The sequence below is a fragment of the Diadema antillarum genome, unplaced genomic scaffold (assembly GCF_040938485.1).
Source record: "Diadema antillarum isolate AM-2024a unplaced genomic scaffold, OU_Dant_1.0 scf00000036, whole genome shotgun sequence".
NCBI classification, from domain to species: domain Eukaryota; kingdom Metazoa; phylum Echinodermata; class Echinoidea; order Diadematoida; family Diadematidae; genus Diadema; species Diadema antillarum.
In genome coordinates, this window is record NW_027270925.1 from 3,805,823 (window position 1) to 3,820,360 (window position 14,538).

The following is a 14,538-nucleotide window of genomic DNA, read 5'->3' on the forward strand; positions in this document are numbered from 1 at the left end:
CTCCCATTATAGAGAAGTCCTCGGGACCAACAGTTTTCTTTCGTTATATTGAAATTTTGTTGTAAACGAAGGGAATTTTGCACCGTAGATGTCACTGATGATAATTTTGGGACCTCAATTTTCACTTTGCTGGAACAAAATTTTGTCTAACTATGTTTGTTGTATCGGGAGCGCTCTGTAGTCTTTAATTCTTTCTGTGGTCACTGTAGCTGATATGATACTTGTATTCCTTGTATTTTACCGGAATAGGAGAGAGTGTGCTCCTACACTTCATAACTTCACCTGTGACTTATTGGAGAGATGTGAGTGAACAAAGCAATGAGTATGATGGCTGCTTGGGCTGATGGGGCAGCCGCAGTGAAGGTGTGTGCACAAATCTTCCACTAGGGGGAAAAACTTTTTCTTAGAACATTCATAAATGGAGGTATAATGTGAGATAGTGCAGTATTCTTCTCTTCTTTGAGTCACATAGACAAACACATTTTCCTTCTCTCTCTCTCTTTTTTTTTTGTTTCAAAATCACAAGTATTAAAGATATGGTATTAAACATTTAGGATATGCTTATGGTGATGGTTTTGTTTCATTTTAATTGTATAATTTGTATTGTTTTAGTTAGTTGTAAGATATAGATGTACATCTCTTATTTTTAGAGTGTGAAGGTGAATACATATTATGTGACAGTGTAGGGTAGTTTCTTTTTTTTTTTGAGAATGAGATATTATTTTTGATTTGTAAATCAAGGTATGTGCAATGATATGTAAATCTGGTTAAATAAATATATACAAACAGGATTGTACATGAATGTGTGTTCTGTCTCCCACTTTGCTGCCTCATCTTGTAGTGAAAAAAAAGTATATATATATATATATATATATATATATATATATATATATATGATATTTGATATCACATTTCTAAGTGCTGTGAAAGTGAAAACAAAGAGAAAGAACAAGAGAAGTAAAAAACAAAATGAACAAGTATTCTGCACATAACTACATTAGACAGCCATTATGACAAAACTTACAAGTAATAAGATCTAGGCTTAAAATCCGCAAGCATATGAATGTTTAGCTTGGAATACTCTGGAAAGAGCAATATAAAGCTTGATATCAGAGGAAAAGAAATGATATGCCTCAGCAGAAATAAAACGATGTTGACAACAATCAAATAGTTTTTATAGAGATTTGAAGATACATTGTATCCCCACTTTGAATTATTTGGTTGACATGTCAGACAATTTCTCGATCGACCAACTGAAAAAGGAATAGCGAAGGCGAACTCGAGCAGTGTTCAAACTTTGGCAGCACAAGTTAAGATGCATTACTTTCTCCAAATTATAATGTAAATACTTTGTGGACTTATCAAGAAGGCGCTTTAAAAAGAAATTAAGTAGGCCTTTACCTACGTGTATTTTTATGTAGAAAATTAGAAACTCTGAGAAATTTAACTCTTCTCCGCGTCGTACGTCTAAAATGAGCAGCACAAATGCGTTTTTAGTCCAAATAAATCTATTGACTTTTAGGATATCGAACATTCTGCATGATTAATTCCATTTGTCAAGATCCTTATTTTCCCAGAAACGTTTCAAGGCACTCGCTATTTTAGGCCCCTCTATGAAACTTTATGGAAATTATTATTATTATTTTTTTTTGCAGAGCACTTATATTGGGTACATTCAATCTGTACATTATTGTGTTCAATGTTATGAAATAGGCCTATATCTTGTCCTGACATAATATAGCCTGTATTTCGTCTTCTTTTTCATCTTCATCCCGTTTGGTTGGGAACAAAAGCTGCACCTTATTCCTAATCCTACCACTATACACGAGACACTGAGCTGGACCAGCAAATCTACTTTACAAATACATGTAGGACAATGCGCGCCTAACTCGTGCGGATCTGTCAATAGCCGTGAATCGTGAAACACTGAAGCAGAGGGTGCAACGTTATACGTTTAAGAATTAGTAACTGGCAGACTGAGGCAGAGTCAACTGTAAGTATAGCCCCCTTACTTATATATTATGTTAAGTTAAACCTAATTAAGTAGTCGGAGTAGAAAGTGTGTGGTGAATAATGATGTCATTCAGCAGGTACTGTGGGTTTGGGTCCTATCGTATATACCCCCTCCTGTTCAATGTTTTCACGGTTAATACTGGAAAGGTGTTCTCATAGCTGCCTACTTACCAGGTCCCTAGTACCTACACTCCGTCTTAAACACATAAGCAGAAAAGGACATGTCCAATCAATGGGTTTCTTCGATATATAGAGGTCACCGTTTATAAGCGCCTGGACGGAGGTATCGTATTGATCTCCATATATACTTATTGTGACGAGGGATTTAGGACAGGTCAGGTTTGTGCGTTCTCCTTTCAACAATTAGGCCTATCAGCCTAGTCGCGATTTCTTATAACACGTTTCAAAAGAGCTGCTATAGTACTCTAACATTTCCTTTCGGAGATATGGGCATCATGTACACAGTGATATCGAGTATCAAAATATATATAGCATGGGTATACTGTCTGCTAAGCAGGAAATGAGCTCACACTAAGCAGATGGGTGTGTGCGCACACTCTACAAGAGCCCGAGGGAGGGAAATGGACTCTCGACCCGACCCCCCCCCCCCCCCCCCCGCCCCCCCCCCCCCACACACATCTTGTTTCGTATTGGTGATGACTTTCGATTTTGTTTATATTGTTTCTTTTTTTTTCTGAATTTTGGTTCTGATCTTAGAAGCATGCAGGAGTCGCTGAACTTCTTAGGAGGGAGGTGGGGGATCGAAATAAACCATAAAAAAAGGAAGTTCCATCTAGAGATTCTTCCCGTCGAAAACTTAAAACTTAAAACTTGAAATACTTAAACTAAAACCAAACTAAAACATAAAACAACTTTCTCTTGAGGCCCCTCAAGAAGTGTAGACGGTCACATGAAATTGCCTATTTAAGTCGTACATTATTGTTGGCATTAATACCTCTTTCAATAATTGTTACAATGTCATTGATGTGTTTTCAACGATAATCATAGAAATAATACAGTATACATGAACAAGGTATTGAAGAGAATGAAGAAAAAAGTAAAAGAAAAAATCTTATAAATGTTTGTAATTTGTAAAGCAGTGTGAAATTTCTGAGCCTGTTTGCACTTTCGGATGACAAAAATGGACACATTTTAAGGTATGTAAGTATTGATTTTCACTATAGGCCCTACAATAAATCAAACCATCCCAAAAGTACATCATGATTTATCATTTACCATTACATCAATCCACAAAATAAAGTAAGCGCCAATTTTCATCTGCACGCAAATTAGGCCAACAAATGGCAAGAATTGCGGTGAAGCGCGTGAAACATTGGCTGTATAATTTCACACCGGTGTACACCATGGCAAGTAGGCAGGTTTCGCTGTCGAACTATTTAGAGTGAATACATTATAGGACCCAGTAACAAGTTATTCTATTCTCTTGAACACACTATGTGCAATAAACAATTCTAAATCCGAGTAATTATTTGTTCGAATTGATGGTTGCTATGTCGGGTGAGGCTCTAGTCGGGGTCAATCCTGTAATGATATGCATAAATTCGAATTATGTCTACTCTACAAAGGGACTGCAATCACATCCTATCTGGATATCATACTTAGAACTAACCAGTTACAAGCAGTCGAATGTCAGACACTTTAGATAAAGAACATATTTTGGACCCTTTACTTCTTTTTGTGATAATTCGTCCGACACAAGTAACAGCTAACAACGTTTGACGATATCTTGATACGTATAGTGCCTTGTTTTCAAAGAATTAACTCTAAGATTATCTTGTTTACGGTGTAGTTTTTGTATGAGATTGGATACTTTAGATAATAAAATGTCTGCGAAATTAGCCATTACAACCGGTATTTACATCCTCTTTCCTATAGAAGCACGACAAATTATTCTGATTTCCACTACGAACGCCGTAGGCCTACCGCCCTTGATCGATGAGCATGGACGTCGCCTCCGTATTCAGCGATGATGACTGGGTGGAACATGCGGTGCACGGCAGCGTCTACCACGACGGAGTGAAGTACAGTGGTTTGGTCATGCCGTCGAGCATCGAACGCCTAAAGACGTTCGAGGTTCGGGATGACGACATCTGGATCAACACGTACTCCAAGTCTGGTTGGTATCTGCCTCACCTCCTAGGGTTCATTATCACTATAAGAATGTAATTTTCTTAAAGAAAAAGGGTGTTTCTATCTATCCTTGGGCAGGTCCTACAGACTGCTATTGTGAATTTGAATTTTAAGTGGTTTTTCCAGCTTATCAATAGGCAACCTGACAGACCGAAACGTTCCACTATTCTTATATTGTACTGATTTTTTTTCTCTCTGTTTTTTCTGCAAGAGACTTTTTTTTCTCGTATTCTCTGATGCAAGAAAACGCTCTTATCATGTACTGCGAATCAACATCTCCCCCAATGTAGGCCTACTATTTTCACAGTCCCGAGTCCGAAGTCAGACGGGAGGTTTGGTTATTTTCTGACCTAAACATCATTCACGAAATAATACACCGCTGCATATAATTCTCAAACGCCCTCATGGTGTAATCTTAGGTACGCATTGGGCGTCCGAGATCGTGCACCTCATCTTGAACGATGGCAACCCCGAGACCATCGACCGCACGACGACACAGGGCAACATCGAGATGATCTACTTTCAGAAGGACTCCTACGACGAGTCTAAAAAGCGCCACCTACCGTTCTACAAGATTGTAGAGAAGGCGTCCTCACCGCGGATCATCCAGACTCACCTTCCGGTCCGATATCTTCCGCCACAACTAGCCAGTTCCAAAGCAAAGGTCTGGTGAAATTCGAATACCAAATCTGTCATCATGATGGCGCGGTCGTTGCTGTCTATCTCTTGACACGATTGTTTACCCAAGAAGTTTTGCGTTTAGCTACAATGAAATATCCGTGAAAAGATTCTACTCTCCGTTAGCGTCAAATTGTACAGAGTTTTGATTTTATTTTCCTTTTCAAATTAGAGATTATGCACAAGACGTGTGTATAAGTAAAAAGCCACGTCGAGCAATTATTATAGTCCCACTTCTAACAAGCCGGCGACCCCAAATAATGCTTTTGTGAACAACCTATACTAGTATTATTTTACAAGACAAAAATCTAATGAAAGAGGAAATCATCAGTAATGGAACAGATGTTCTATTTCTTTATTCTTCTTTTCATGAATGTGACATTTTGTGCTGGAAGATCTTGTTTTATCTAATAATATGCGTTTCTTCACTTCAGCCTTTACAGTAATTTAAAGGAAATATTTTTATCTATGATACAATTTCAATTTGCAGTGCGCGTTCTTAGCAGTTACAGCTCGTTGTTCTGAAGATCCGTCATTGCGAAGGCTCGTTATTCAGAATATGAATTAAAGTTCGTCATTCCGAAGATCCGATTGTCCAAAATGAAATAAGTTTTGTCATTCCAAAGGTTCGTTAATCGGGAATCGAAATAAGGTTAGTAATTCCGAACGTTAGTACGCATCTTCTTTTCATTTTCGAATGAACCAACCTTTAGAATGCGGAACCTTTTTTCATTTTCTGATTAACGAACCTTTGTAATATCAAACGAACCTTATTACATTTTCAGATTAATGAACCTTCGGAATAACAAACTCTTTCATTTTCGGATTAATGAACGTCAAGGTACAGAGAATATGTGTGTGAATCGGAAAACAAGCCCTTCATTGGATCAACGAACTTTTGGAATAACGAACATCTCGCCGCTCTTCTCTTTCCCTCGTGGCAGTTTACCTAGTCTTGCGTTGGAAATGTTATTACGTACGGTAGTCATTTACAAAATGAATGAAACAGGTGAATTTTTATGCTTTTCATTGTTGTACTCTCCATCGCCTTCTACCAATGTATTAGGTGATCTACGTAGCCAGGAACCCAAAAGACGTGATAACATCTCTCGACCGATTCGTAGGCGAGAACGAGATGGGAGACTTTATTCGATGGAAGGCCGCCCTCAAGGAATTCATGGATGGAAGTGAGTTATTGTCATCATCGGTGATTGCACGAATGGCATTAAAACTCTTGAACGGAGATTCATGCTTGAATTTGATTAAAAATAATATGGCTGAATGCTGAAAAGATGAATGTTTTGTGTATTGATCATTCGTTCATAACCTGTGACAGTTAGTTATGACTTAACTATGTTGGAAATGAGCATTTCGTTTCTTTTTTCGTGCATGTATTACGCTATGAAAATATGGGTAGCCAATAAGTACACTGGTTTGCTTGACAATAAAACTTGATTTTTTTTTTATAAATTGGATGCGATATTGGGTTATTTGTTTGTAGGCTAGTGATGTTTGAAGCTAAAAGTTCCATAAAATGAGATGATAGCGAAGTGTGAATGCGTCCATTATGATCATCTATTATGTTTTTTTTTTCTGCTATTACTTCCTTCACAGCGCGTAATTACGGGTCATGGTTTGATCACGTGAAAACATCATGGAACCTGAGAAAGGAAGAAAATCGACTCTTCATCAAATATGAAGATATGAAGAAGGTATGTTATACATTTTCACCATGCTTTTCTCGATGCTTATACATGATTTTATTCCATGGCAGTCTATTTCAACATCTCAATAATTTGCCTATATCATCGTCACTAGGATTTGCGCGCATCTACAACCAAGATTGCGGAATTTTTGGGACGCCCCCTGTCGACTGCAGTTCTCGATCGTATCGCGGAGCACAGCTCGTTTGGTGGAATGAAGAAATCTTATGACAAGGTGGCAGAGACTGTACAGAACGGAGACCTTCTGGTGAAAGCACTTGGGAAACACGCGTATATGAGTAAAGGTGAGATCAAGTGGACCACCTGTTGTGGAAAAGGTGTCAGGTTCGAGAAATTTATCGTCTGGAACTCTACGTTCAATGATAGTACAGTGCACTCCCGTTATGACGAACACGGTTATAACGAAATTCCAATCACAACGAAGTAAAAATTCAGGCCGCAAAATTATCCGCTCTCTGTTCTTTATTTTTATTCGGTTATAACGAAATTTTTATATAACGAAAGATAACTGCCGGTCCCGAGGACTTCGTTATAACGGGTGTCCACTGTACGCGTTTCATTAAAGATTATTACTTTTTTATAATATTCTAGGATCACAATTATCCTTCACGACCCAGATACTAAGAATTAATAGTCGGGAAATATTCTTCAATTTTGCTAAGACTACCATACACCCTATTTCACTAGATTACAATACACCGGGTGCAATGAGATATTATGTAAGGTCGACAAACGTAAGATTTATTTCAATGATTAAACTCTTACACTATCGAGCTTGATTGAATGAACACAATTACTTATTGACAAAATTTCCACAAAGTTCCGTGGAGAGGAATCACCTTCACACAATTTTGAAATACATTTTGTAATTCCAGATTGCAGTTTGTATTGAACTGACTTCAATATATCAGATTGAACCGAGTTCAATATATCAGATTGAGAGTCATCGTGACTTTTGATTTCAACAAACTCTAAAAGACCATTCCAACCAACATGACCGTCGCATATTCCATTCGAGAAGAAGTTTACAGGTAAAATTTGTAATTAAATTTTGCTCTATGAATGTTCCTAAAGTTGTTGTTAAATTTCCTTCCGTATAGGCGTAATCGGCAGTTGGAAAGACCGATTCACGGTCCGTGACAACGAAGAGTTCGATCGTGTGTACTCGGAACAGATGGCTGACACTGACTTGACCTTCGACTTCGAGTGAGATCATTCCCGTACTCGTCGTTGGGATCAACCATGACGTTCAAAACAACCTTAGAGGAGGCTGTCCCCAGAATATGTATGCAATGGACATGCGTTTACAGGTTATGCTATCACCAAGTGGTTCGTCAGAGCGAGCATGTACACACGGTACGGCACGGGATCTGAGTGTTCCGTGTTGTCAGACCGCCCAAAGTATAGCCTTTTGTCAAGGCCCTCTCGCTGTAATGGGCGAGCGAAGCGAGCCCAGCCGAGCGCGCCAGCGCGAGGGCCTTTTGAGATCTGCTTCACACATTATTATTCATGACACGTGAACCCTTCTGAATACTCATCTTATCGGGTTCCGGTCAACCAATGGAATGGCGCGCTCCCCGAATCCTCAGTCTTGGACGTGTTGTCATGCCTGTTCGCATGCATCACTGACCACCTGCAGAGGTCTGCCACAGAACTCTACACACTCTGTGTGTGCAAAGTTCTGTGTGGTCTGCGGCGTGCATTCACTCCATTCAAATCGGGTTCGAGCAGACAGACACGCTGATTGGTCCGACTTTTGCTCCCGAAATCGGGGAGCAAAAGTCGGTAATTCAATGGGCTAACAAAAGGATGCGAAGCAGATCTCAAAAGGCCCTCGCGCAACCCCACTCAGCTGGGCTCTCTTCACCATACAGCGAGAGGGCCTTGACAAAAGGCTACCCAAAGTAAGAAACTTGCCCGGGCACCACAGCGAACCGTTAATACGCATGCGTGGTATCTGTGACGCAATGAGTGACGCATGTGGTTTCAATGTGCATAGCACGAATACTTACTTGGAGTCAACGGAGCGTGTTAATTGCCCAAGGTAGATCTATTTTGTAGAAACAATTAAAAAGCTCAGCCTCTAGTGGTGATGATATTGTATAAAATGTTTGTTAGATCCTTGATATTTCAATGTATGGAACAAAATCCAAGACATTAAAAAGATCTATACACGCTTTTCTTGCCATAATCGCTGATAATTGAAAGAGCTCAAATGATTGCGTGTCGTTATCTTTTAATCATAAAGGGAACCTCCAGGCAATGAAAGACCTTGTTGATATGTTTTTGCTTTAAAGACGTACATCAATGAAGTATCTTTGTGTTGTTGTAGCGTGACTATTTTCTATTTCTTAAAAAAAAAAAAGAGAGAGAAAAATGGTGGCGCTTACGGAATTTATCGAGTATATAAATTCATGCGCATTTTTAGATTTTCACCCAACTTCACTGAAGTGTTCTACTTTTTCTACATTCTCTGAATACACAGAATATTACACTTGAAGTAAACTCCCTTTGGATAACAAGCTTATACACATAGGCATAAACACACACACACTTACACACACACACACACACAAACAAACACACACACACATTGATAGACCTACGTACATGGATATACAATACATTATACAGATATTGCCTGTTTAGAGGTGTAATATAACACTTGACATCCCTGCGGGAATTATATCATTGAATGCTTTCTCGACGGTGATCTTCGATTCTCTCTGCAAGACACAACCTTGCATTATGACAATCACCGAACAGTCCAAGCGCTCATTTTCTAAATGCAATGTTTTAGTTGACTTGAATGGTCAGAAATAAACCTTTCATCCTTTCATTCTTGACTGGTGAACGTTTAGAAAAAAAAAATGTTTCTTGAAATGAGCCTTTTCTGCTTCTATTAAGATCTTTTTGCGCAGTGAAGTTGTCCCTGAAGCACGTTTACATTGATACAGTCATGATTGCACAACAATAAATGACATTACGTCCGTATTCAGCTGCGCACGAGCGCAAGTATTTTTCAATACAGTGTACAATAGAGTACTGGAATGATTCTGTAGGATGTGTGACTTGTAGCATACTAACTTGTAATTTGTTCTCCACTGGCACTGTTATTGATTTACATCATCAGGCCTCATGAATGATTCAGTAAGTCGTGTGATTCATATCTGAGTTGAACTTATACAGTGAAGCAGGTTACTTCTAATTTGAATCGCAAGAAATTGCAACGTTTTCCATTTCGGGTTCAACTTTTATTTTCTCTATTAATCAGTTTCCTATTTTCAGTCAAAGACACATAATCACTATTATTTTGTCAAGCAACTGACATTCGGATGGTCGTTACTATCTATCAGGAAATTAAGCTGTTGTCTTGGTAAAATGTTACATCATACTTTTTATACTGTGAAATCTTTTGAACAGTGTGTGTTTGCAATCAATTAAAAAAATAATGAACACCGAAATATTTCAATCTCTTGTCAAACATGACCTTTTCTCGCAGAGACATATATACATACATATATATATATATATATACACATGTATGTATATATATATATATATATATATATGTGTGTGTGTGTGTGTGTATATATGTATACATGTATATTCATACATGTGTGTGTGTCTTTTCTTCTTGTTGGCAATGAAATAATAGAAAAAATTGTTAAATCCATTATTTCAAACTGTATTAAAGTGTGTGTATGACAAGATGTCTTCTGAGTGATATACATGTACATGACATTAAATAAGCTTTCGACTTTACATAATTATCATTATCATTATTATGATCTTCGGCTGTACAAACCGTTATGAAAGAAAATATCGCCTCATTTCATGTGCATACGTCCGATCCTCGTGAAACTGTTGGCAAAGTTTTTCTATATTCGATAAAATCTGATTGTATTGGGTGTGAGCGGAACGGAAGGGAGCCTTTATAAAGTATACGGATCAAGGGTTTTGGTCCTAGGCTATTGTAAAATGGACCTTTACAATTTGCTGATTCAGCTCTGAAAAGCGGAAATATGTCACGTTTTTATATGCGTATGGAGCGGTTTAGGGGAAGCGTGATGAAATAGTTTGCTTTTCACTCAAACATTGCGATGGTTATAGGTCGCCCCACGGATACTTCAAAACAGGGCTGCCTGGTTATTCGACTATGCCACTAGTCTTAGTCCATGATAGCGTCGTCTTAGTCGAAATAGCGCGGCGATCACTTCATGCGTCAAGCAGTGTGATTGCAACGATCCCGAGATCCATTCTGTTATTTGAGTATGTCTCTTACACTGATTCTTCGAGATCTCACCTTTATACAACTCGACCCACGTCGTGCTGTAAAAAACAAAACAAAAGGAAAACAAACAAACAAACAAACAATGCAGAAAGTAGATTACCCACAACGTAAAAAGCCAAAGTGTAAGACGCAGCAGTTGTTCATGGTTCCTTAAGCCCATAATATTTCTTAGTTTCCAAGTCTTCCACAACGAAATATAATCACACAATTAAACAAAATATTATCATGATATTGGTCACAACGTATGATACTCCAGCCGCGTCGTTTACACTTCTCTTGTGATAACGGTAACACTGCAGCGTAATCAGTCATCTCTAAAGCTGTAGACTGACCGTTTCGTCTCAGCATGCAAACTTAATGAAAAGTACAGCAGAAACAAAATAGACAAACACACTGCTAAGGGATGCTCAATTACCTGTCAGTGCGACTTACGTCTCTTGATGGCAGCTGAGGTCACTTTATCGAGCGTTACCTTACGCTGATGAAAAAAGTTAAAGCCGTTTGGTTGTTGGCATTGTTATTATTGGTTGTTCCTTCCATCATAGTAAATACCAGCGGTACACATCCAGCATGATGATGGAACGCCGCGAATGACTGGTTGAACCTCCTGGCAGCGTGGACGTGGTATCGCTCATTTCGATTCGAGCATCATCCAGAGAACGTCGTCTGTCACGGCTGCGCGCGCTTTAAGCGCGGGAGAAAGCAAGGGTGTGTCGCAGTTACCATATTATTATCAACTCGGGAGACATTAAGAAGCGATTTGGAGCGCATCGATTCCAGCCATGTAGACGTGCATGTAGCCAGCATGACGCAAACAGGCGCGAGTGGGAACCACTTGCGAACATTCGTGGTGCTGCTTAGTATCGCTGGACTTCAGGCTTCGGCCGAAACTGGTGAGTACATTGCCGATAGTGTAGGCTACTCCGTTCCTCCGATTTAACAATTGCATTAAAAAGACATATTGTGAGCATTCTGTCTGCTATCACGTAGATTAATTGTCTGTGGCTACAGAAATGAATGAGTGAATAAATGTATGTAATATTGATAGATAGATATTTACTTATTTTTGCAATTTCATGACAAACATGATATGCAAACACATTATTTCTTTTGTACAAATCAAGATTTTTAAAGAAGAATTAATAAGCTTGATGAATACAAAATATCGACAGTTATTGAATACAAATTATTTGGTATATTGATGATAAAGAATAATAAGTTAAAGGTACAATCTAAGGGGAGCAATTGCAGAAAAAGGCTGTATCCTATAAGCTTACGCTTGAGAGCGGAAACGGCCCAGTTGACTATTATGTGATGTTTATCCAGGGTGAGTGTTGGGGATGAACGGAGCATGGGGATGGGTTGCAAGATGGATTGCATGTTCTGGGTGCATGGTGAGTGCATGAAAATGGTGAGGACTTCAGCGCATATGTTTTGGAGATTTAAAAGTGATTTAATGATTATACGACGAAATTAGGTGATTCTTAAGCTTTTTCTTGAAGGGGAAATCAAGTCCAAAAAAAGTTAGTCTGATTTAAAAAAAAACAGTTCTTGTACAGTGGATATGAATATGCAAATGAGTGAACTAACCATGTCATAACTTCACAATTTTCCATTGATCATGTACAAAAAACATGACGGAAATTCAATGTTTCTGTCATTGAAGTCTGAAATATGATATAATTCCAGGTTGAACAACTTCAGAATAGTGATCAGATACATATGCGAGGGTTTAAGCCTCAGGCATAATTGCGTTTGAATGAAAAACTGGAAATGTCAAAATTTTATGTACAAACTATGTGCAAGCTGTGGGGGGATAACATGCTCACTTTGCCTTTTTGCATATTCATATTGCTCAAGAACTGTCCCCCCCCCCAAAAAAAAGTGAAATTTCCAAGTGTCATAACGTTCTGTATTTCAATCTGATTTCGATCAAAATTATACCATTGAACTGGTAATATTTTACTTTTTAAGAGAATTAATAATTTGTAAGAGAATTGAAATATGTAATGAATAGATCTGCATCCAGTTTAGCTGCAGAACGAGTATCACGAGCTAACTGTAGAATGGGTATATAATCCTTATATTTCTATGCATATTTGTAAAGGCATACATTTCCCCTTCTATAGTCTGTCAGCATGGCATTGTGTTAAATATTTTTAGACGTGTTTAAGAACAAAGGGGACCTCAATCTATTTCAACGCGATACTAAAGTCACATGTTCAATGAAATCACTTCATGGCAACACACTGCATTAATAGTCGTCAAAACCGCACCGTGGCCACCGTTGTGAGCGACTAGCCTGTATTTCATCCCCTAGTTGGTATTTACACTCGGCAAAAAGAAAAAAAAAAGAGTAAGCACTTTTTCATTACATATTTTTCATGGACGATTTGGATAAAAATCTTTGTGTCATATACCATGTTAAAATTTATTTTATTGGCTGTTAACCCAGTAGGTTAGGACAAAGGAAAATTTTATGCATGAGTGAACGCATTCGTATTTGTCTTACAAGCTGACTGTAGCAAAAGTAAAAATCGCAGAAATTGGCATTTTGTTATCATTTGTGAATGCCCTTCACAACAGCACTGATAACAAAGGATCAGTTTGACACAATAAGAGACGTGAATGAATAGCAAAAAAAGTTTTTTTTCCCTTGAATATCTTTATATCGTCAAAAAACAAAACAAAGTGGAAAACTAACGGGGAATATAAGTATTTTTTTGTCAAATCAAATTCAACTGACATAGAGAGTGAGCCTATACTGTGATAACAATGAGATGGAAATAATTTCTGTATTTTATTCTGTTAAGTTAGGACTTTAAGAATTCATGAGACAAATTCAAGAACTGAATATCATTTTCAATTCTGTTAATTTGAAATAACATTTCAAATTTCTACCTTTTTTGTTAATATTGCCTTTTCTTAAATGTCATTTAAATTTTGATTTGACAGAAGATTCTTCATTTTCTCCATCATCTTTTGACTTTCTTTATCTTTAGGGCTACAAAGACATTATAGAGGTCGGAGGGTAGTTTTTGCAAATTAATTTTTGTTTCTTATTGTGTCATATATGTCTTTCGTTCTCATTGTTATAAGAGCATATACGAATGAATGAGAAGCCTCGGAAGAAAAAAAAAACCGCCTGAGTTCACTCATGCATGAAGTTTCCCTTTTACAAAACCTACCAGGTTGATAGACAATTGAATTACCTTTAACATGGTATATAATAGAAGATCAATATTTATATTCTATGTGAAATATTGAAAACGTATTAACTTTCTTCTCTATTTTCAGTGTAGATTTAATCTATAATAATAATAGTTATGTTGAAAAAGAAAAAAAAAAAAGAATCTGCTGTGTCCGCGCATGATTTGCGTCTCATCTATGATAGGGAAATATAAACATACGAACTACAGTAGCAACTATCTATTATGTCCGAGTGTTCAGGGCTATGATATGAACTTTATGAGCCTAACTCTGCGATAATTCACCGAGAAACCTTCAAAAATAGTTATAGTACAGACACAATGGGAACACACTCATACACAAATTACGAATCTCTAAAATATCCTAGTGTCCAAAGTCTCAACATTTGTACGCACCCTTTTGAGCTTTGCAAATGAGAAATAGAGATAGAGATAGAGATAGAGATAGAGATAGAGAAAGAGAAATAGA

The 14,538-nt window shown here is 37.7% G+C and overlaps 1 protein-coding gene across 1 annotated transcript; it reads left to right on the plus strand.

Annotated features, from left to right (window-relative positions):
- Positions 1-3,969: 3,969 nt before the first annotated feature.
- Positions 3,970-7,776, plus strand: LOC139745402 (sulfotransferase 1B1-like). The gene is made up of 6 exons (XM_071655797.1): positions 3,970-4,150; positions 4,584-4,828; positions 5,909-6,029; positions 6,457-6,554; positions 6,661-6,850; positions 7,667-7,776. Exons 1-6 carry the CDS (start codon positions 3,970-3,972, stop codon positions 7,774-7,776), a joined length of 945 nt encoding a protein of 314 aa, XP_071511898.1.
- Positions 7,777-14,538: the final 6,762 nt, after the last annotated feature.